Source organism: Schistocerca nitens, chromosome 2 (assembly GCF_023898315.1).
Source record: "Schistocerca nitens isolate TAMUIC-IGC-003100 chromosome 2, iqSchNite1.1, whole genome shotgun sequence".
Taxonomy (NCBI): Eukaryota; Metazoa; Arthropoda; class Insecta; order Orthoptera; family Acrididae; genus Schistocerca; species Schistocerca nitens.
This window is the reverse complement of record NC_064615.1, coordinates 254,437,858-254,461,127: the sequence shown is the minus strand read 5'-3', so window position 1 is coordinate 254,461,127 and position 23,270 is coordinate 254,437,858. Positions and strand designations below refer to the sequence as shown.

Below are 23,270 nucleotides of genomic sequence, written 5' to 3'. Positions count from 1 at the left end.
TCAGTATCAATCAGCCTAGCGTGTCTAATAAAATGGGGCGCGGTTTTGAGGAAAGTCACACATCTTCTCCGAATCTCAAAAATAGATTTCAAATTGAATCCGTATTTTTAGATTTCCAGAACGCTTTTGACACTGTACCACACAAGCGGCTTGTATTAAAATTGCGTGCTTATGGAATATCGTCTCACTTATGTGACTGGATTCGTGATTTCCTGTCAGAGAGGTCACAGTTCGTAGTAACTGACGGAAAGTCATCGAGTAAAACAGAAGAGATTTCTGGCGTTCCACGGGGTAGTGTTAGAGGCCCTCTGCTGTTCCTTACCTATAGAACCGATTTAGCAGACAATCTGAGCAGCCGTCTTACGTTGTTTGTAGATGATGCTGTTTTTTTATTGTCTAGCAAAGTCATCAGAACACCCACATAAATTGCAAAACGATTTAGAAAAGAAATCTGTATGGTGCGAAAATTGGCAACTGACCCGAAATAACGAAAATTGTGAGGTCATCCAGATGAGTGCTAAAAGGAATCCGTTAAACTTCGGTTGCCCGATAAATCATTTGAGCCGTGGGGGAGTCGCTGGTGCCAGTGATTCTCTTATCTAGCAGGGTCAGTAACCCCTTTCGTTCTGGCATGCGCGTTTTCTCTTTGGCTTTCCTCTTCTGGCCGCTATTTAAGAGCGGCGCTTCCGGGTATGGTTCGCTTTGTTTTCGGCTACGCGGCCCTAGCGGTCGTGCTTGCCCGTGTGCGAGTATGTTGTGTTGGCGAGTCTTGGAGAATTGGGCCGTCAGATATAACAAAGATCGGCGTCCCTTTCAGGGTAGATTAGGGGATTGGTCTTTATTCAAATTTTGCGATTTAATCCGGCCAAGAATGTAGGGGTAAACTGCATCACGCTTTCGAGGCCCCTGTCATATTACAAAAATTCTTAGCGCCGTGAACATTGAGGTTAAATAGTTAGCGTCAGACAAACGTTTTCGGATCCACATGAATCAGGTGAAGGGCAGGGGGCAGGAGCAGCTAGCGGGCTCTTCAGGGAGCTAGCCCACTTCTCAGTTGCGACGTGAAATTTACAATCCTCAAACCAGTCACAAAGGGCGATCACAAGAAAACGCAAACACAGGCTTGTAGTTCACAAAGATTTATTACACGTCTCCCCAAAAACAGCTTTACAAAATCTTTTACAAAACCGGCCTTCCAATAGACACCAATAACAAATATACTTAAAGACCTTATACAGTCTTTACAAGAAACAAGTTAAGTAAAGATCATTCCTTTTAACAAAATAACAAACAGCCCCAGATAAATATAGACGATAAGCACAACTGCCCAAAAATTTAGTAGGAATTTACCGGGACTAAATCCACGTTGGTAAAACAAGCAACAGTACAGAATATTAAGCAACAAATTTTAAATTGTTGTATCCGGATACCGCTCCAGCTACTTTGGCTCCGTCTTCCGACCACTTTCCTTCCTCCACTTGCTGCCAGGTCACACCTTTCCTTTCCACAGATATTCTCACTCCAGTTTTTCACCGCGTTCTTGGCCGCCCTCTAGGTATTTTTCTCTCCATATTTAGTTCTTCCATAGTTTTGGAAAGTCTACCCAAGCTTCCTCTTAATATGCCCGTAACATCTCAATCTCTTTTTTTCGATTTTATCTCTCATACTTTCTTGTTTAAGATCCTTTCTAATATCTACATTCCTTACTCTGCTCATTCTTGTTTTTCCCTTAACTGCTCTGAGAAATTTCATTTCCCCTGTTTGGAGTCTGCTCCAGTCCCTTTCTGTCATTGTCTACGTTTCTCCTTCATAGGAGGCAATAGGAAAGTAATAACTCTTACACAAAAGGAATTTTGCTTCTTCTGAAACTTCCTGATTCCAAATCTGGTGTTTTATTGTTTAGTACAAATTGCTCCCTTCTGTAACATCATATTAATTTCGTTGGTTATTCTTCTATCACTAGATATTTCACTCCCTAAATAAGTGAAACTCTCTACCACTCTGAGGGGTTTCTCCATTCAAAGTACTATTCCCGTTGATTCCTTTGTCTCTTCCAAATACCATTACTTCACTCTTGTATATATTTATTTTTAATCCATACCTTTTCATTATTTTTCTTCCACACAAGCTGTAACTGTACATCTACCTCTTTATCACCCCATATTTCCAAATTTTAAGTAAAAGAGCAAATTCCCTACTGGAACCTTAGACCAATCAACATATCATAGAACAACGGGTTTCCGCCAATTATATAGTGATTTATTCCAAGGAATTCACTCGTGAAATCTCTTTCAAGTATAACAACAATATTTAGGCAGCAAAGACAGTTTCTTAATAGGCAGTTTAAGTTCCGCGCAACAGCGGACACACCCCAACCAATGACCCACCCTAATACAAGAGTGACCAAACTACTAGGAACAGACGACGCACCTTGGTGCACCCCGAACACATTAACGAGAACAATCTCCAAATAATTACAAGAGAGAATACTCAACTTTTGTCAACTACTGGGGCGAGTAGCGACTGACATGATACAGCCAAGTAACGCCGATCGTCACCAGGACGTAGTTGGCCGAACTAACGCCGTCCGAACATATTTCAATCAAGGCGCCGCCCCTTGTATTGGTCAGTCCGGAACTGATTGTGCCCGCCGCTCTTAGTACACTGTGACATTAGAAAAAGGACAGACAACCAAACCAAAGGACATAACACAAACCATCTCATTTCAGAGTGAGGCCCCCTTTAAATGTAATACCCTTAACATATGCAAGACCTCAAACAAACAGCATGGAAAATTATTCACTTCTTACAGGTCATAATTCTTTACTCTTGCAGGCAGACCCCAATAAAAAAGCATAAAATCTGGAGACGTTAACGGACTGCCGAACCAAGAGCATAAAAACCCATAATACAAGACACGAAAGTCACGGCCCCTTCTAACGGAGACCACAGAATAAATCATAAGATACTCAAGTAACATTACAAGCACTCTGTCTTAACATTAAACATGGCCTGCGCACTATCCTCGAATGACTCATGCAGCCTTCACACTACTCACGCTTAGTGCTTCCGCCACTGAGCAGTGTTTTACACTCTTAACATCACTACCCAACATTTACCGGAACCAAGAGTGAATTCCCTATTCCCGCCAAGGCGGGGATAATCACATATGGATCACTGTTTTCGACTGTGAACACAAACTACGATCGGATTGGTCACAAAACACAACTTCAAAGAAATAGCAGATGCCCACCCTTAGTAGCAGCAAAGGACGAGAATCCACATAGCATACATAGGCATCCAGCATCAGGTAGTACAATATTCACCCCATCCCGCCGCCGACACATTCCTCAAATCATAACACAGCGTCGCGAGCAACCAACGATCCTCCGTAACGGTCACTCCAAAACTCGCCAGCACAACATATAGTGAATCAGTTTAATATTCGGACACTTTGATATGTTAACCTTGTAGCATCATGACTTTATTCGCAAGAAAACCAACAAAACATGTAACCAAGTATTATATTCCGTGATGTGTCTTGTAAATAATATCTCAAACTTTATTAAGATAACGTACATATGTTCTTTCATAATACTATTTAAATACAACTCGGTCCTATATTCGCGTTACTTTGATATTCGGACACTTTGCAGAACTAATAATTTCAAGACAAGGTTTTGTGGAACATTAAATGTTTCAGTATCTTGTCGGGTACCCATTCTGTTTTATCACTTCTTTCAAACGCTGCGCCATACTGCAAATGATCTTTTTTAAACAGTCCGCATGTAGAGTGTCCCATTCTTCTTTTGATCAACACTTCAGAGTTTCCTTGGACGATACTGGTGTTTTTCTAATACGTCGCTCCACACATTCTCAATGGGACTGAGATCTGGTGATTGAGATGGTGGTGGTAAGACTTTGGGGCAATTATACAACAAATATTCCTGCACAATGCGAGCCTTATGTTTCGGGTCATTGTCCTGGTAAAACTTGAACGTGTTTGGTTTCAGCACTTTTCCATAAATTGTTCTTTATTGCGTTTAGATAGACATTTTTGTCCATAAATGTCGATGAATATCAATTCGCCCCTACCAAATATCGATATACAGCCCCAGACGAGAATGCTGCCACCTCCATGCTTTACATTCGGTTTAATATTTGTGACGTAAATTCTTCTTCCGCTACACCATGCTTCATCCATCGGACCCAAAAACGTTAAATTTACTTTCGTCGGCAAAAATGATGTCGTTCCTCCATATTTCACCTTTCGTAATAAACTCCCTGACAAAGTACAACCACTTCTTCCGATTCTGTTCATTCACATACGGTTTCTTCCTGGCCACGCTTCCATTATAGCCACTTTCATTCAATGCTCTGCAAATCGTTTGAGGATGTGCCTTCTTGCCAGTCTGTTTTAGCAGCTCACGTGCTAATCTGGGTGCACTGACTGTAGGATCCTTCTTTATTTTCCGTATCAGCTGCCTCTTGTCACGCTCCTCCAGCTTCGGTGGTTAGCCCTTTTGCGGTGTAGAGTCGATACAGTCCTCATTTTTTAATCGTCTGACGATATCTCTCTCAATACTCTTACTTATGTTGAGCGTGGCAGCAATTTTCTTATATGATTTATCTTTCACGTTGTGAAAAATCACAAGCTGTCGTATCTCAAAACTGCTATTAGCTTTCTCGTGGCATCGTACTGTCTGGACAGTCGACCTCGCTTGTAAACACACACTTGCCTTCTGATTCGAAGTATTTACCCCGGTGTGAACGGTGAAGACAAGTGCGGCACTGCCATCTGTCCAGATATTAAAGTAACGCAAACATCGAAGAGTGCTTTATTTCAATCGTAGTATTTAACAAGTGGTAAACATCATTCATACTATTATTTACTAGACATCTAACTTCATATATCACGTGGATATATTATATTTTTCTTTTATTCAGAACACAGCTATGACGCAGCAAAGTAAAAATCTCTTAGTGTCCGAATATTAAAGTTATTCAGTATATTGCCAAGCAATGGGCAAGCGCTACCACTAGGGTCCCAGAGAGGAAAGCCAAGCAAGCCATAGCAGGAAGCGCTGCGCTTAAATAGCGCCCAGAAGAGGAAAACCAAAGAGAAAACGCGCATGCCAGAACGAACCGGATTACTGCCCCTACTAGATTAGAGAATCACTGGCGCCAGCGACTCTCGCCCCCTCCCCCCCCCCCCCCTCGTCAGTCAAACATAAAGGCCGTAGATTAAACTAAATACCTAGGAATTACAATTACGAACAACTTAAATTGTAAATAAAACATGTTGTGGAGAAGGCAAACCATAGATTAAGTTTTATTGGCAGAACATTTGTAAAATGTAACAGATCTACTAAAGAGACTGCCTACATTACGCTTGTCCGTCCTCTTTTGGAAGATTGCTGTGCGGTCTGGGATTCTTACCAGGTAGGATTAACGGAGTTAGAGCAGCACTTTTTGTATTATCGCGAAACAGGGGAGAGGGTGTCACTGACATGATACAGGATTTGGGGTTGACAACATTAAAACAAAGCCGTTTTTTGTTGCGGCGGAATCTTCTCATGAAATTTCAATCACCAACTTTCTCCTCCGAATGCGAAAATATTTTGTTGACATCAACCTTCATGGGGCGAAACGATCATCGTGACAAAATAAGGGAAATCAGAGCTCTCACGGGAAGATATATGTGTTTGTTTTTTCCCGCAAGCTGTCCGAGATTGGAATAGTAGAGAATTATTGTGAAGGTGGATCGATGCACACTCTATCAGGCACTTAAGTGTGGATGCAGAGTATCCATGTAGATTTAAATGTAGGTGTAGATTAAGAGTAGGCTTTAACATTCCATACTGATTTTATAGATTTATTTTTTTTCTTTTTTGTTTGAAAATAAAAATTTTACGGCATGTAGTGGTATTCATTCTTGAAGAACATTATTTATCGATTTTCTGATTAAGCTAGATCAGAATATCATTATGACTAGATATCTTATCTAACATATTCCTTTAGATGTAGGTTGTCAGTAGCAGCGCTGTTTCTAATTCAATTGTAAGCGTGACGTTTATGTTGTGGACACATCATTGGCAACCACTAACGCACACACCGTATATACACCATAATAACGAGGGTTTAAAGCGTACCTGAGAAGAGAATCGCGGATAGAAGCAGGAGTATAGTGCAAAAATGGAAAAGAAGAAAAAAATCCTATACTCTCTCAAGTACTCTGGAACTTCAACACACAGAATATTGATTCCTGGACGACTCTTAATATATTTACATGACAACACTACCTTTACATAATTATTCAAACACTCACTTACACTTCTGTCTACTGCTTACACTCACACTTTTCCAACATTCATCCGCCTTCATACCTGGCATATTACCTACGGTGTATTTCTACAGAGAAAAATAAAAAAAGACAGATTATTAATCAAGAACAAATGACATATGGCCACCACAAGCGTTATAGAGTTCGCACAAGTTTTTAGTTTCTCACGATGACGTTGATGAAGTCGTTAGTACCTCTGCAAAGCTCACCTTTGCCACAAAATAGAATGACGACAACAGCGCTTGGAAGTGTCGATCCCGTGTTACGAGTAGACTCCGTCACGACAGCCAGTACGACACCCTCATCTCATGCATGTCAGTTCTCTAGTAGGAGCAGGCGAAAAATCCAGCCACACTCAGTTTGGAACTAGACTCAGAGGCTATTCGTTGTCATCAGTACCACTGTAACCACCACACCTCAGTGCCCCCGAGAGCACGGGGGCCTTCCGTGGTACACCTTCCCAGCCGTTTGCGGAACTGCGTCAGTTGCTGGTTTTGCAGACCAGAAGTCAGCATGGCGGCGACTGCCGTATCTTGTGCCAGTCAACGCCACTACAGTGGAATTTGAAGGCCGAAATCTTCACAGCGGGAAGAAATATAGTGGCAACGTCCGGAAGAAGACCAGCATCTCTCCAGCACATACAGATTTAGTGCATGGGTACAGCACCTGATCAGCAACCAGTAGTGTTATCGAAATCCAGGCCGCTCCTGTAGCATTGTGACAGAGGAACTACGTGACACCTGGGGCATATGCATGTTTACATGGTTGGCCCTCGCGTGTATAATTATTGGCCACACTGCCATCAAAAGCCGTCCACCAGTGCAGTCATCGTTTAGCATCTGCGCCCAGGAGGACATAGCGCAGTAGGGACAGGCCGCACCATAGCCGTGTCGATATTTAACTGATTCATAGCCATCGTCAGAAAGGAATGTTTACTTCATAAGGTTGCTCTGCTCTAGTGGCTGCTCATACGACTACGCATCACCACCAAGGACCGTGGGCTCACAATTACGTTACGTTTGTTACAGGTGGGTTTTGGCTCTTCACTGAACACTGAAACTGAGAAACACATCAACTTGTTCCAATCCTTGTGTGACTGCATCTGCTGCTGCTCCCGCTAGAGAACCAACATGGTAGGAATGTGGAGGTCGTCCAGGTCGCCCTGACTCTTGACATCGATATTCTCTAATGGAGTTGACGCCGTTGCACTACCAAGGGCTACTCTTTGGCAGCACTGAATTTTGGCTCCACTTGTAGCGCAGTATGTCAGAGGCGAGCTGCAGTGTTGGCGTTATGCTGCGGCTGAAGATCGTTGTATCATCACATGGATCAGCGGTGTCGGGCGCATACAGGGTCGGTCCAAGGACTGAGCCCTGCAGCTTGCCAACACAGATACGACGAACAGTGGATATTCCAGCTTCAGCTTGCATATGGAAGGTCCTGTCGTCGAGATAAAAGCGGAAGATGTGTACATGTAAAACTGGTACCCATTGCTCAAGTAATTTCAGCAAGGGGCCGTCATGGATTGTCGAGGAGCACAGCCCGAAGCGCTCGCAGCACTCCTAGCGTCGAAGACATCCTTCACTAACCGCAGAAGATGATACGGGGTTAATTGATCGACTGCCAACGCTCACACCATAAAAACTATGCACCAGCATTGCTGACCAATTGCTGTCCAGGAAGCCCCACGTTCCATCGGACACACCATCCACTATAACCGCCCAGTGGCGACTGCCAACCTGCCTTTTTACATATCTCACTACCTCTCTTCCACCAGAAAAGAGCGAATCTTACCATTTATATCCTTTTACCCTGAATTTTAGTGCTAGAACCTTTCTTTTAGATTACTCATTGATTCTTCGATGTATACATTGAAAAGTAGGGGCGAAAGACTATTTCCCTGTTTTACACCCTTTTTAATCCGAGCACTTCGGTCTTTAAGTTCCAGTCTTATTGTTACCTCTTGGTTATAGCATACATTATATATTACCCGTCTTCCTGTATACCTTACCCCTACTTTTCTCAGAATTTCGAACATCTTGCACCATTTTACAGTGTATAACGATTTTTCCAGGTCGCCAGATTCTATGAACGCGTGTCGATTTTTCTTCAGCCTTTCTTCTGTTTTCAACCGCGACATCAGAAATGCCTCTCTGGTGCCTTTACCTTTTCTAAAGCCAAACTAATCGTCATCTGACAACTCCTCCGTATGACATAAATTTCAGCTTGATACGTCTACTTATTCCCGGGAAAAATGGTTTTTAACAATTGGACAGACAGACAGAAGGACGGACAAGCTGTACGGCTTCCGCTTTTACAGACTAAGGTCCAGAACCCTAAGTGTTAACTATTTTACAAAAATTACACATTATCACGTTACAATGCAGTTGATCATAAAAACAAGAGGTCTGCCGCTCTTTAATGAAGCTGAATAAAAAACCCTTTTTTAAGCACGCACACGGCTCTCACGTAGTCTACCCGTAATCCACGCACCTTGCTTATGTGTTCTTAAGCTCGTATTAAGCATAGATCATTCTTCTCTCGCTAGCGAAGCTATGTGCTCTGATAACCAAGGTTCTGACAACACCCATCATCTGGGAAAGGTAGTGGCAGCTATTTACTTGTAGATACGCCAGTGTGAATCGACTTCCAATGAAGTTCCGGTCCCAAGGTACCTGTTATACCGGCCGCTACCCGGTCGGCCGCAACTTCAAATGCGCGCGCCGCCAGTTACGCCGCCGCACTTCGTACGAGGGCGCTGTGCACTAATACTCGAATTGTATGATGTTATTGTCAATGTTCCTGTAGCACAAGAAATAATTAAGATGACTTATTCTCAGTATCAATGGTAAGTGCAGTTGTAAATGCAGAATACCCAATTCTACTAACACGTAATGATGTTCTTTGACATGAAAGGTTGCAGATTAGAAAGTGCAACACCATTAAAGCCACCTTAATGGAGATTTGCTATTTTCAATAAAGAGAAATGTACTTTTCTTGGGCGCCTGTTTTCTGAGGGCCTGTCGTTATTAGAATATTATGTTTCACGCAGCTTTCGTCGTTTGCAGACGCGAAGTGCCGCTCTGCAACACGAAGCTGAAACGCTGTGTTAAAGTGCACCAAAATCTTGACGGTTACGTGAAAGGCTTTGATTGTTGTGCGAGTAATGTCAATTTCTTTTCGACTGCGAGTTTATGCAGACTAGCATGTTCGTGTTTCACGTATTAGACATGAAATCTAGCAAAGCTAAATGTCGCGCACATTAAAATCCGACCAGCTGCATTGTTATGTTAATGAGAAGAGACTCTGGGCTTTCTGTGAGGTTCGCACCGAAATCTTGTTATAGAACTGATTAAAGTTCTTTGAAAGCTATTTTCTATTTACATGTGAATTACAATTATTTTTTATGTAGTGAATCGTGTGAGACCTGTTCCGTGCTGACTGGTCAAGGCTAACTCAAAAACAGTTTCTGCAATGAAATATTAATTCGCTTTCAAGTGAAACACTTAAGCAGATAATTCTCAGCGAGTGAGTTCCTATATTTAAACCGTGTGGCGTAATATGAACTTAAAATCATGTTCTCGCCCGTAAAGGCGGCTTTGAAACAAAATCAGCTCAGTATATGAAAACTGCAAATTATTCAGTAATAATTATGGGATGCCTTTCCCTACACTATTTAAAGGAAAACACAAGTTTAGACGTTCATAGAGTTATTATTATCATAAGAACGCTTTTTCTTACAGTACTGGTAACAAACACATACCATTCTCATCACGAATCGTCGATGACGTTCTGTTACAATTAAGAACAAACGAAGATTCGTTAGTATTTTCTCTTTCTTCCCCGTTAGAGGACTGTCTATTCATTTTTATCTTTGTTCACAGATTATCCTTGAAATAAATAGTTTTCGTATTAATAGTAATTTTCATTGCTCTTTTTATATATCATTTTACAATATTTCACTGCAATAATCACAACACATCGGCAAGCCGGCTCATGTGACGTCACGAGTTCGTTGAAGGGTCCGTATATCTCGCCGACCCCGTTGAATTTTGTCATCAACTTTTGGGGTATTTCCCGGCATTTGCTGTCGCTTGTGTCTCATATTAACACACTTGTTACAACGTCATCTACATCTCATCGGGTCTTTTTAACCATTAGCAACAATCACCCTCTATATATATGTGTGAGAATCAATATCTGGGTTAAAACTGGTTAATTTTAGCCTCAAATCACTATCTAAATTCAATCTCCAGCAGTACTCCAGAATGAGATTTTCACTCTGCAGCGGAGTGTGCGCTGATATGAAACTTACTGGCAGATTAAAACTGTGTGCCCGACCGAGACTCGAACTCGGGACCTTTGCCTTTCGCGGGCAAGTGCTCTACCATCTGAGCTACCCAAGCACGACTCACGCCCGGTACTCACAGCTTTACTTCTGCCAGTATCTCGTCTCCTACCTTCCAAACTTTACAGAAGCTCTCCTGCGAACCTAGCAGAACTAGCACTCCTGAAAGAAAGGATACTGCGGAGACATGGCTTAGCCACAGCCTGGGGGATGTTTCCAGAATGAGATTTTCACTCTGCAGCGGAGTGTGCGGTGATATGAAACTTCCTGGCAGATTAAAACTGTGTGCCCGACACTTGAACTCGGGACCTTTGCCTTTCGCGGGCAAGTGCTCTAATTGTATCTTCAGTATCCTCTCTTTCAGGAGTGCTAGTTCTGCAAGTTTCTCAGGAGAACTTCTGTAAAGTTTGGAAGGTAGGAGACGAGATACTGGCAGAAGTAAAGCTGTGAGGGCCGGGCGTGAGTCGTGCTTCGGTAGCTCAGATGGTAGAGCACTTGCCCGCCAAAGGCAAAGCTCCCGAGTTCGAGTCTCGGTCGGGCACACAGTTTTAATCTGCCAGGAAGTTTCATATCAGCGCACACTCCGCTGCAGAGTGAAAATCTCATTCTGGAAACATCCCCCAGGCTGTGGCTAAGCCATGTCTTCGCAGTATCCTTTCTTTCAGGAGTGCTAGTTCTGCTAGGTTCGCAGGAGAGCTTCTGTAAAGTTTGGAAGGTAGGAGACGAGATACTGGCAGAAGTAAAGCTGTGAGTACCGGGCGTGAGTCGTGCTTGGGTAGCTCAGATGGTAGAGCACTTGCCCGCGAAAGGCAAAGGTCCCGAGTTCGAGTTTCGGTCGGGCACACAGTTTTAATCTGCCAGGAAGTTTCATTCCAACAGTACTCATTTTACAAAAAAAAAGAGAGTAAGTACATTTTTCATCGAACAAAGTATTACTTATTACATTTGCTGAGGGTGTAATAAGTTCTTCTAGCACGATGTGAGCTGAACCCTTCTTTGCAATTCACAAAGACAGCACATAAGAAACTCTGGTACATAGTATGTTGTGTTTTGAAGACTTTTCCATGGTGGGTTTACTCATAGGAAAATTTATTTTCTTGATTTGAAAGAAATCGTGAAAATTTCCTGTACATTCCGTTTGTTTGGTTGATAGGTGTCTTTGAAGTTTTGATAGTTGGATAACGGTTCGAAACAAGTGGCGCACGCCCGCGCCCGCACACACACACACACATACACACACACTGAAACATCGGCTCTCTATCAGCACCGGAGTACGTAAACGGGAGCTCGAAAAAATCGGGATTAAATTTACGAATATATGTTTCAATCTTCTTTGCTATTTTGCTATTACTTAGACTCGACATTGATTACTAACGATCTGACGTGGATCACTTGGATGCTTCGCCTTAAGACAGGACCCTGTCCGAAACCAAGCATCCATATTAACGTGAACTAGCAACACCAGCGGACACAAAGCTAAAATATAACAAGCAATTGCGACTGGCTCAAGATTCCACCGACTTGGAAGTATTGTTGTAGGACTTTAAGTGACAGTGTTCTCACTCGCCCGTGCGGTGACCTTGACAGTGCAACCCGTCTCATTCGTCTCGCAGTACCTGCATGTTCCTCATTCTCCTAAGTTCCATACCAACATATCCATTCTTTACCTAGTTTCCTTACATTGTCACTAAACTCTATGTCGTTATTAGAAGTATTTTGACACATTGGGGAACTATAACGTTAAATTCCAATCGATCGACAAGTGTGCCTGAGTTGTTAGAGACTATTTTTCTACTTCCACTGTTAGAGATTTATCCGTCGGAGCTAGGCATTTACAAATCACTACGACCTCAGCAATTGCAGTCATCCTAAAAATTCCATTCAATATATCTCTGTGATTTTCAAATCCCATTAAATCCGTACCGGCGTAAAGAACTTAATACTTTCTCTGTTGGAGTTCTGTGTAAAACTGTTGAAGACGGTGAACGATACACAGAGGTGTCGGATGTAAGCTATAACAGCGCATGACTAATATGCAGACTGACTTTTCGACGTATTCTCAAATTTTATCTGTCAAAGTTACACGCATATTCGATAACAATTTTCTCTCCCCTCTCTCTCTCTCTCTGCCTTTATAGTCCAACGACCGAGTTATAACAATTATTGTACACACCGAAATGCCAGTGTCTCAATATAAAAAAAATGGTTCAAATGGCCCTGAGCACTATGGGACTCAACTGCTGAGGTCATTAGTCCCCTAGAACTTAGAACTAGTTAAACCTAACTAACCTAAGATCACAAACATCCATGCCCGAGGCAGGATTCGAACCTGCGACCGTAGCGGTCTTGCGGTTCCAGACTGCAGCGCCTTTAACCGCACGGCCACTAGGCCGGCTGTCTCAATATCAGTTGTACAAATTAGTAACACTATAAATTCTATTACTAGCCAGTTAGGAAGAAATCTGTGTGAATACTGATGCAGAGTTATTTCCACGAAGACTGAGCGAGATCGAGTAGTGTCTAACGCCGTAAACTCACGTTCTGAGAGATCCAGGTTCAATTCTTGGGTCAACGATACCGCTAAAGAAATCCGAGCAAAGCTCCATCTCAGACTATCTTATCTGTGGACGGGACGTAAGACACCAATCTTCCTTCCTTCCTTGTTGTATCTGGATATTGAACGAGCATATTCAAGCGAGTGGTTCTTGTGAACGATTGTGTCCTAGAAACTGCCTGCTCGGCAAGCTGGAGGTCGCATTATGGCGTGTTACGTGTTTACCCCATGAGCAGCCATCCAAGACCACACACCAGCGCTGTAGTTAAGCCTGCAGGACGTAAATATCCAACAGCCTGGTGGCACACGCTTTCGGTAATTTTCAGTATTTAAAAAATGTACTGGTGGTCCGCCTTAGCAGTTTCTTCTGACATCTTCTATCTGTGTAAAAAAAGAAACAGGGCAGGTTTCGACATAACGGAATGGGCGTGTTACAAGACAGCGGCAAGGCAGTTCAGTTCTTGCTTCATTTAGTACTCACTAAACTCGACGACTGAAACCCCTGAATTTCGTGCTAAGTTTTATCTTGTCCTCGACTCTCGACCAGCGTTCACGGCCCCTCACGTGGGTTATAGTCCATGGGTTGACAACCGCGGCTATAGAGCATCAATGGGATGCTCTGGGCAGACGGGTTTCTTGCAAACACACTCTGCCTGAACCGCGCAAAAAGTGAAAACCGCCTTGAGACAGGATCAGCATGATATCCCGCTAGGACTCCTGAATGGGTGCACAATCATTAGTGCCCGACGAGGGATATTCCTTAGTGATGGTTCGATAATCGATCTTCATAAAAAGGTTTTCAGAAATTACCACAACCAGTCGCCTTTTTAAATAGATGTACACTCCTGGAAATTGAAATAAGAACACCGTGAATTCATTGTCCCAGGAAGGGGAAACTTTATTGACACATTCTTGGGGTCAGATACATCACATGATCACACTGACAGAACCACAGGCACATCGACACAGGCAACAGAGCATGCACAATGTCGGCACTATTACAGTGTATATCCACCTTTCGCAGCAATGCAGGCTGCTATTCTCCCATGGAGACGATCGTAGAGATGCTGGATGTAGTCCTGTGGAACGGCTTGCCATGCCATTTCCACCTGGCGCCTCAGTTGGACCAGCGTTCGTGCTGGACGTGCAGACCGCATGAGACGACGCTTCATCCAGTCCCAAACATGCTCAATGGGGGACAGATCCGGAGATCTTGCTGGCCAGGGTAGTTGACTTACACCTTCTAGAGCACGTTGGGTGGCACGGGATACATGCGGACGTGCATTGTCCTGTTGGAACAGCAAGTTCCCTTGCCGGTCTAGGAATGGTAGAACGATGGGTTCGATGACGGTTTGGATGTACCGTGCACTATTCAGTGTCCCCTCGACGATCACCAGTGGTGTACGGCCAGTGTAGGAGATCGCTCCCCACACCATGATGCCGGGTGTTGGCCCTGTGTGCCTCGGTCGTATGCAGTCCTGATTGTGGCGCTCACCTGCACGGCGCCAAACACGCATACGACCATCATTGGCACCAAGGCAGAAGCGACTCTCATCGCTGAAGACGACACGTCTCCATTCGTCCCTCCATTCACGCCTGTCGCGACACCACTGGAGGCGGGCTGCACGATGTTGGGGCGTGAGCGGAAGACGGCCTAACGGTGTGCGGGACCGTAGCCCAGCTTCATGGAGACGGTTGCGAATGGTCCTCGCCGATACCCCAGGAGCAACAGTGTCCCTAATTTGCTGGGAAGTGGCGGTGCGGTCCCCTACGGCACTGCGTAGGATCCTACGGTCTTGGCGTGCATCCGTGCGTCGCTGCGGTCCGGTCCCAGGTCGACGGGCACGTGCACATTCCGCCGACCACTGGCGACAACAGCGATGTACTGTGGAGACCTCACGCCCCACGTGTTGAGCAATTCGGCGGTACGTCCACCCGGCCTCCCGCATGCCCACTATACGCCCTCGCTCAAAGTCCGTCAACTGCACATACGGTTCACGTCCACGCTGTCGCGGCATGCTACCAGTGTTAAAGACTGCGATGGAGCTCCGTATGCCACGGCAAACTGGCTGCCATTGACGGCGGCGGTGCACAAATGGTGCGCAGCTAGCGCCATTCGACGGCCAACACCGCGGTTCCTGGTGTGTCCGCTGTGCCGTGTGTGTGATCATTGCTTGTACAGCCCTCTCGCAGTGTCCGGAGCAAGTATGGTGGGTCTGACACACCGGTGTCAATGTGTTCTTTTTTCCATTTCCAGGAGTGTATTTCAGGTGAACGGTTGTGGTAATTTCTGAAAACCTTTTTATGAAGATCGATTATCGAACCATCACTAAGGAATATCCCTCGTCCGGCACTAATGATTGTGCACCCATTCAGGAGTCCTTGCGGGACAATGTTCTACACCCACAATGGATAAAAAAGTTTTATCGATCTTTATGATGGAAATCTGACAAGTGCCACACACAAATTTTATTTATATCCGTTATCCTGTTTTCTCATGTGAAATCTGTACCCTTTTTCGTTTTAAATATCTCCATCTGTGTTACGTGTATACTTTGTTTCACGTCGTCCATCATTCTCTGTAATTATTCCGTCCAACAATATCTCTGTCTCGTAGCAATTGTCGAGCAGTGTATTCTCTGATTCTCTAAATCGTACAGATTTAACAATGTGGTAACTAAGGTGTACAGTTAGCTGATATTTACCTCGGCAACTGCGTTATCTTCAACAGATTGGTTTGGCTGTATGTGTCTTATGACGCTTATGATTGGCTTTTGTTCTGTTCCAGACGATAGCTGCCGGCATGTGGACCATCCTGGAAACCATACTACTCGGAGAGTTCCTGTTGTACGCCACGGTGAGTCAAATTTGTTCACCTGGTTATTTTCCGGTCATGTATCCTTCTGTGTACCTGCTGAGTTGAGTAACCTTCCTCGCAAGCAGCCTTCAGAAGCAAGGACGGATGGAAGGGAGAAAGGATGGATTGCACCTACTCAATAACATACAGGCAGAGCACGAATTCAGTTGGAGACACCTGCGGCAGGAAACGTGCCCTGTAATGAACAATGCCTGGACTGAGGTCGGATGGTTTAGGGGAAACTACGAAAAACATAAATGAGAACCTTCGTACATCCATATTTAAACTGGATGATGGGACATCAGCTGGTATAATTTTTATTAAAAATGAAACCCCTCCAGCTGTACTTAAGATTTCATATTTATTTGGCTATTAGTTTCCACGTTGTGCCAACGTCATCTTCAGGCCCGTACACTTTGATGATATCAGTTGTGTGTGGCTGAGTACTAGAAGTCCGCGGTGAGCACGTATTGGTCTCACCGCGGACTTCTAGTACTCAGCGACGCACAACTAATATCATCGAAATGTACGGGCCTGAAGATGACGTTGATGCAACGTGGAAACTAGTAGCCAAATAAATATGAAAGCTTCAGTACAGCTGGAGGAGTTTCATTTTTAATAAAAGTATAAATGAGAAGGTCCGAACGGAGATCTGACTGTCATACCAATTGTGCACGACTCTTTTGACAACACCACTGACAGATCTCCCGGCAAGTAGTAAGAAAAGTTGAAGAACAACGTCCGATAGAAACGGAGTCTGTCACACATTCAGAAAACATGTGGGAAACAGCATTGTTGAGAGGTCGTTCTATGTAGAGTAATTTAATGAAATACGACCGAAGGGCTCTATTCCAAACAACAGTCATTTTCATAACTACCTTCTTCTGTCACATCAGTTGCTTTTCCACTGGAAATTACGTTAGCATTTTTGTGTAACCTAAGCATAAAATTTCTTGAAAATTTTCAGATTGAAAACTATCCTGTCTAGTGGCTTTTTTCATGCATTACAACTGTGTCGGTATTCCTTTCACTTCCTTACTAACGTTCTCACAATACTTCGGTGACAAAAGTGCATTACAACGCACAAACAAAATTTCTTGTAAATACACAACAATGGACATCCGTGAACTTTACGAAGTATGATAGTTCCTGCTAATTAAAATTATGATATTGTATAATAGTAATTAATTTATTACTGGTTGTGAAATATTCTAACTTTTAACCATCCGCTAATTGCCAGAGCTGTAGCAAATCGTATGTACTCGGTGCTTGATGACGAATAATTTGGCTGACTCGAAGTGCCGAATCGTTCCTCATAAATATATTTCGTTATTCGCATCTATCGATACGATCTCTGTAATGCAAACTAGAATGGAACATGCGTATAATGGAATGCGGTACGAATTGTACAGATACGAAATGTATGGCGTTGCAACTCGATTCGGCATCCAGGATGAAACTCAGTAGCGTGCTTTGCGTTCGAAGAACAACATCCCATTTCCTCGCTCGGTTCTACTCGGCCGTGTACGGAACATTAAAGGATGCTCTCACATCGGCGCAGTAGTTGTTATTAGAGAACATGGTTTGTGTTGCACAAGCTTTATGTTAGTGCAAATTTAGTTTTATTTAAAATATTGCTTTTGGAACTGGACTATTCTGCTTTAATATTTACTTTTAGGTGAGCCATTTATATAGACCTTCTTGACCAAACCGAAGCGCGTAGATCTATGATTTAGGTCGTTATTATTTGTTATAAGATATTTCAGGTCTTACTTCTTGGTCCGTGTTTGCAAATTAATCTTCAATGATCGTCAGGCCCGCCTTTAATTCAAATACACGTTATTTTAAAATATTTTTTACCTGCAAATATTAATGGTTATTATTTATTTTTCATCTCGTCTAGTACAAAAAAGTTGTACAGAAAGTATGAAATAGGGCTATGTTCAGATGCGATACTATTTCACTCATGTCGATATTAATTTAATTGTTAATGTAGAAAAACACAGCACAACAAATTCCGCTGCTCGTAAATGTAGTGCTGAAACTAAGGGAGGTCACAGTGGCGTCAATAGGAAACAAGCGACAGTAATCACGAAATATTCCGACTGGTTTTGACATTCCATGAACGACCATCGGGCCAATCACCCAAGATAGACTGCGTGAACAGTACTTAGCATTCTTAACCCTTTCTCCGACCTATGATCCTTCTGTAAATCACGATGGCTTAACAGTTCTGTATTGTTTATTTTCAGCGCAATTTATAATAGACAAATAAAGGAGTAAACTGTGGAACCTTTTTACTGAAGGTACCGATGACATGGCAAGGTGTGGTCTTTTCCATACCTTATATTACATGAAAAGTGGTTTTACATCAAATTTCTAAAAAATCGGTAATCATACAAGATCATAGTTACAATTTCACCAGTTCCGTCTACACCTAGATCTGAAGTTCCTTCATTAAAACGTCAGCCTCAACAACAACAACAAAAAACCATTACCACATTTATCAAAAGACCTCTAAGTGTTGCACGATAAAAAAAATTACTTAGTTTTTGGTAATTTGCAACCGTCTTCTGTGACTGAAGATGTAGGCTTCAAAGCTTTGATTGAGTGTTTGGAACACAACTATAAATTACCATCAAGGTGCATGCTGAGCATAACATTACTGGATGCTCAGAATGTAAGAGTGCAAAATAAATTAAAAGACGAAATGGGAAGTGCATTTCTCTTTTCCATCACTACTGACTGGTGGACGCCTCGGGAAACGACGCTCGGTCAGGCAGTTACAGTACACTTCATCGCAAACTGTGAACTGAAGTCAGCATTATTAAGACGTTACGAGCGGCGTACAGCTGACTACATTGAAATGGAGTAATGTGATTTATTATGTAAGTGGGAAGTACAAGATAAAATATTTGTCTGTGTTACAGATAATGCCCCTAACATGAAAGCAGTAATTCAGTTGGCGGGCTATGACCATCTGTGTCGTGGATACACTTAATATTATACAGAAAACAAAAACAATAGTGCAACACTTCCATAGAAGTCCACTGTCTACAAAAAAATAACTTCAACGCAAGAGCAACTCATGACTGGACAAAAACTTTTAAAACTGAAAATGGACGTTGCCACTAGGTGGAAAAGCACATTGGACTTGCTGGGAAAGGATTTCTATTTTAAAATAACCTCTTGAAGTGCCGTTGGGAGTTCTTTACAATCCTGTGGAAAGACTCCTTAAAACTGAATGGCAATCCGTATCACAAGTTGCTTAAAATTTTAAAGTCTTTTAAACAGCTTACAGAAGAAATGTCCTCACAAATGCAAGGGTCTATTTCAGTGGTGATAGCAGCCACGGATAGTGTAGCGGGGATATGTGACAATTTATATATTAACTTAAGAATGGAAATAGCAAAGAACTTTCTGCTCAAGTTAATCACGGAATTTAATAATCAATTTAAAAACTGTGCTAAACATGCAGTCCTTTCGAAAGCGGCCCTATTCGACCCAAGATTTAAGAGGCTTTCTTTTAAAGACGAATTGCTTCCGAGCGCGGCAGAAGTTCATTAAAAACTGAAACAGAAAAAAAACATTCATTCAAAGACACCACTTGAAATAGAGTTTACTGAGTCCGTATCGCCCATTCCTTTTAGAGAAGAGGAGACAGTTTGGAAAGAATTTGATGCGAAAACGGAATCAAGCTCTACGGCATCACCTGTTAACAGCTTAATTTCAATGAGGCAATGCTTGGAAGAAAAGTTATTACGTAGGCACGAGTGTCCTTTAAAACGGTGGCAAGCCCGAACACTCCTCTATCTTGAGCTGCCATGCTTCGCAAAAATATGCTTGTTTGTCACGGTTACTTCAGCGCCATCAGAAAGGACATTCTCAAAACCAGCAGCTCAAATATCGTCTGGTAGACGAAGTTCCCTGAAACTGAAACGCATAGGAAAAGTTTTATTTTTAAACTTGAACCAAAAATTTCTGTAAGAAACAACTGTGATACAATATACATTCTCTTATTGACTGTTGTTATATAACCTACATATGTCGATTAATGCAAAAAGGCTTGCCAACAGTAGTAAAATCCTAGACACGCAGTTGCCATACTGGGAACAACACGTATCGCTTTCATAGCCTTCTTTAAAGTTAACGAAGTCTCATTCAAAGTATGTTCATATATAAAATTAAAATACATTTATGTAAATCCATAACAGACATCCTACATTGAAGTGAAATACGAATGTTTTATTCAGTTTATTTGGTTGATAAAACAACTGAGAACATTATATTTCGCTTATCAGTTATTTAAAATATACAGTGTGAGTCACTAACTATTGCCACCTAGAATAACTCCGAAAGTATGATAGTAGCGGAAACGTTTGGGGGACTATGTTGCATGGGACCACGGGGCTGTATTATGACATCTACATCTACATTTATACTCCGCAAGCCACCCAACGGTGTGTGGCGGAGGGCACTTTACATGCCACTGTCATTACCTCCCTTTCCTGTTCCAGTCGCATATGGTTCGCGGGAAGAACGACTGTCTGAAAGCCTCCGTGCGCGCTCTAATCTCTCTAATTTTACATTCGTGATCTCCTCGGGAGGTATAAGTAGGGGGAAGCAATATATTCGATACCTCATCCAGAAACGCACCCTCTCGAAACCTGGCGAGCAAGCTACACCGCGATGCAGAGCGCCTCTCTTGCAGAGTCTGCCACTTGAGTTAATTAAACATCTCCGTAACGCTATCACGGTTACCAAATAACCCTGTGACGAAACGCGCCGCTCTTCTTTGGATCTTCTCTATCTCCTCCGTCAACCCGATCTGGTACGGATCCCACACTGATGAGCAATACTCAAGTACAGGTAGAACGAGTGTTTTGTATGCCACCTCCTTTGTTGATGGACTACATTTTCTAAGCACTCACCCAATAAATCGCAACCTGGTACCCGCCTTACCAACAATTAATTTTATATGATCATTCCACTTCAAATCGTTCCGCACGCATACTCCCAGATATTTTACAGAAGTAACTGCTACCAGTGTTTGTTCCGCTCTCATATAATCATACAATAAAGGATCCTTCTTTCTATGTATTCGCAATACATTACATTTGTCTATGTTAAGGGACAGTTGCCACTCCCTGCACCAAGTGCCTATCCGCTGCAGATCTTCCTCCATCTCGCTACAATTTTCTAATGCTGCAACTTCTCTGTATACTACAGCATCATCCGCGAAAAGCCGCATGGAACTTCCGACACTATCTACTAGGTCATTTATATATATTGTGAAAGCAATGGTCCCATAACACTCCCCTGTGGCACGCCAGAGGTTACTTTAACGTCTGTAGACGTCTCTCCATTGAGAACAACATGCTGTGTTCTGTTTGCTAAAAACTCTTCAATCCAGCCACACAGGTGGTCTGATATTCCGTAGGCTCTTACTTTGTTTATCGGGCGACAGTGCGGAACTGTATCGAACGCCTTCCGGAAGTCAAGAAAAGTAGCATCTACCTGGGAGCCTGTATCTAATATTTTCTGGGTCTCATGAACAAATAAAGCGAGTTGGGTCTCACACGATCGCTGTTTCCGGAATCCATGTTGATTCCTACATAGTAGATTCTGGGTTTCCAAAAACGACATGATACTCGAGCAAAAAACATGTTCTAAAATTCTACAACAGATCGACGTCAGAGATATAGGTCTATAGTTTTGCGCATCTGCTCGACGACCCTTCGTGAAGGCTGGGACTACCTGTGCTCTTTTCCAATCATTTGGAACCCTCCGTTCCTGTAGAGACTTGCGGTACACGGCTGTTAGAAGGGGGGCGAGTTCTTTCGCGTACTCTGTGTAGAATCGAATTGGTATCCCGTCAGGTCCAGTGGTCTTTCCTCTGTTGAGTGATTCCAGTTGTTTTTCTATTCCTTCGACACTTATTTCGATGTCAGCCATTTTTTCGTTTGTGCGAGGATTTAGAGAAGGAACTGCAGTGCGGTCTTCCTCTGTGAAACAGCTTTGGAAAAAGGTGTTTAGTATTTCAGCTTTACGTGTGTCATCCTCTGTTTCAATGCCATCGCCATCCCGGAGTGTCTGGATATGCTGTTTCGAGCCACTTACTGATTTAACGTAAGACCAGAACTTCCTAGGATTTTCTGTCAAGTCGGTGCATAGAATTTTACTTTCGAATTCACTGAACGCTTCACGCATAGCCCTCCTTACGCTAACTTTGACATCGTTTAGCTTCTGTTTGAGAGGTTTTGGCTGCGTTTAAACTTGGAGTGAAGCTCTCTTTGTTTTCGCAGTAGTTTCCTAACTTTGTTGTTGTACCACGGTTGGTTTTTCCCGTCCCTCACAGTTTTACTCGGCACGTGCCTGTCTAAAACGCATTTTACGATTGCCTTGAACTTTTTCCATAAACACTCAACATTGTCAGTGTCGGAACAGAAATTTTCGTTTTGATCTGTTAGGTAGTCTGAAATCTGCCTTCTATTACTCTTGCTAAACAGATAAACCTTCCTCCCTTTTTTTATATTCCTATTAACTTCCATATTCAGGGATGCTGCAACGGCCTTATGATCACTGATTCCCTGTTCTGCACATACAGAGTCGAAAAGTTCGGGTCTGTTTGTTATCAGTAGGTCCAAGATGTTATCTCCACGAGTCGATTCTCTGTTTAATTGCTCGAGGTAATTTTCGGATAGTGCACTCAGTATAATGTCACTCGATGCTCTGTCCCTACCACCCGTCCTAAACATCTGAGTGTCCCAGTCTATATCTGGTAAATTGAAATCTCCACCTAAGACTATAACATGCTGAGAAAATTTATGCGAAATGGATTCCAAATTTTCTCTCCGTTGTTCTGCCACTAATGCTGCTGAGTCGGGAGGTCGGTAAAAGGAGCCAATTATTAACCTAGCTCGATTGTTGAGTGTAACCTCCACCCATAATAATTCACAGGAACTATCCACTTCTACTTCACTACAGGATAAACTACTACTAACAGCGACGAACACTCCACCACCGGTTGCATGCAATCTATCCTTCCTAATCACCGTCTGTACCTTTGTAAAAATTTCGGCAGAATTTATCTCTGGCTTCAGCCAGCTTTCTGTACCTATAACGATTTCAGCTTCGGTGCTTTCTATCAGCGCTTGAAGTTCCGGTA

The 23,270-nt window shown here is 42.9% G+C and overlaps 1 protein-coding gene across 1 annotated transcript in view; it reads left to right on the top strand.

The window, feature by feature from the left end:
• LOC126234961 (probable G-protein coupled receptor 158) overlaps positions 1 to 23,270 on the top strand; it is a 375,069-nt gene that overhangs the window by 164,212 nt on the left and 187,587 nt on the right. Inside the window, exon 5 of the mRNA XM_049943700.1 lies at positions 16,034 to 16,102. Within this exon, the coding sequence (XP_049799657.1) occupies positions 16,034 to 16,102 (69 nt within the window). The remainder of the gene's footprint in view (positions 1 to 16,033; positions 16,103 to 23,270) is intronic.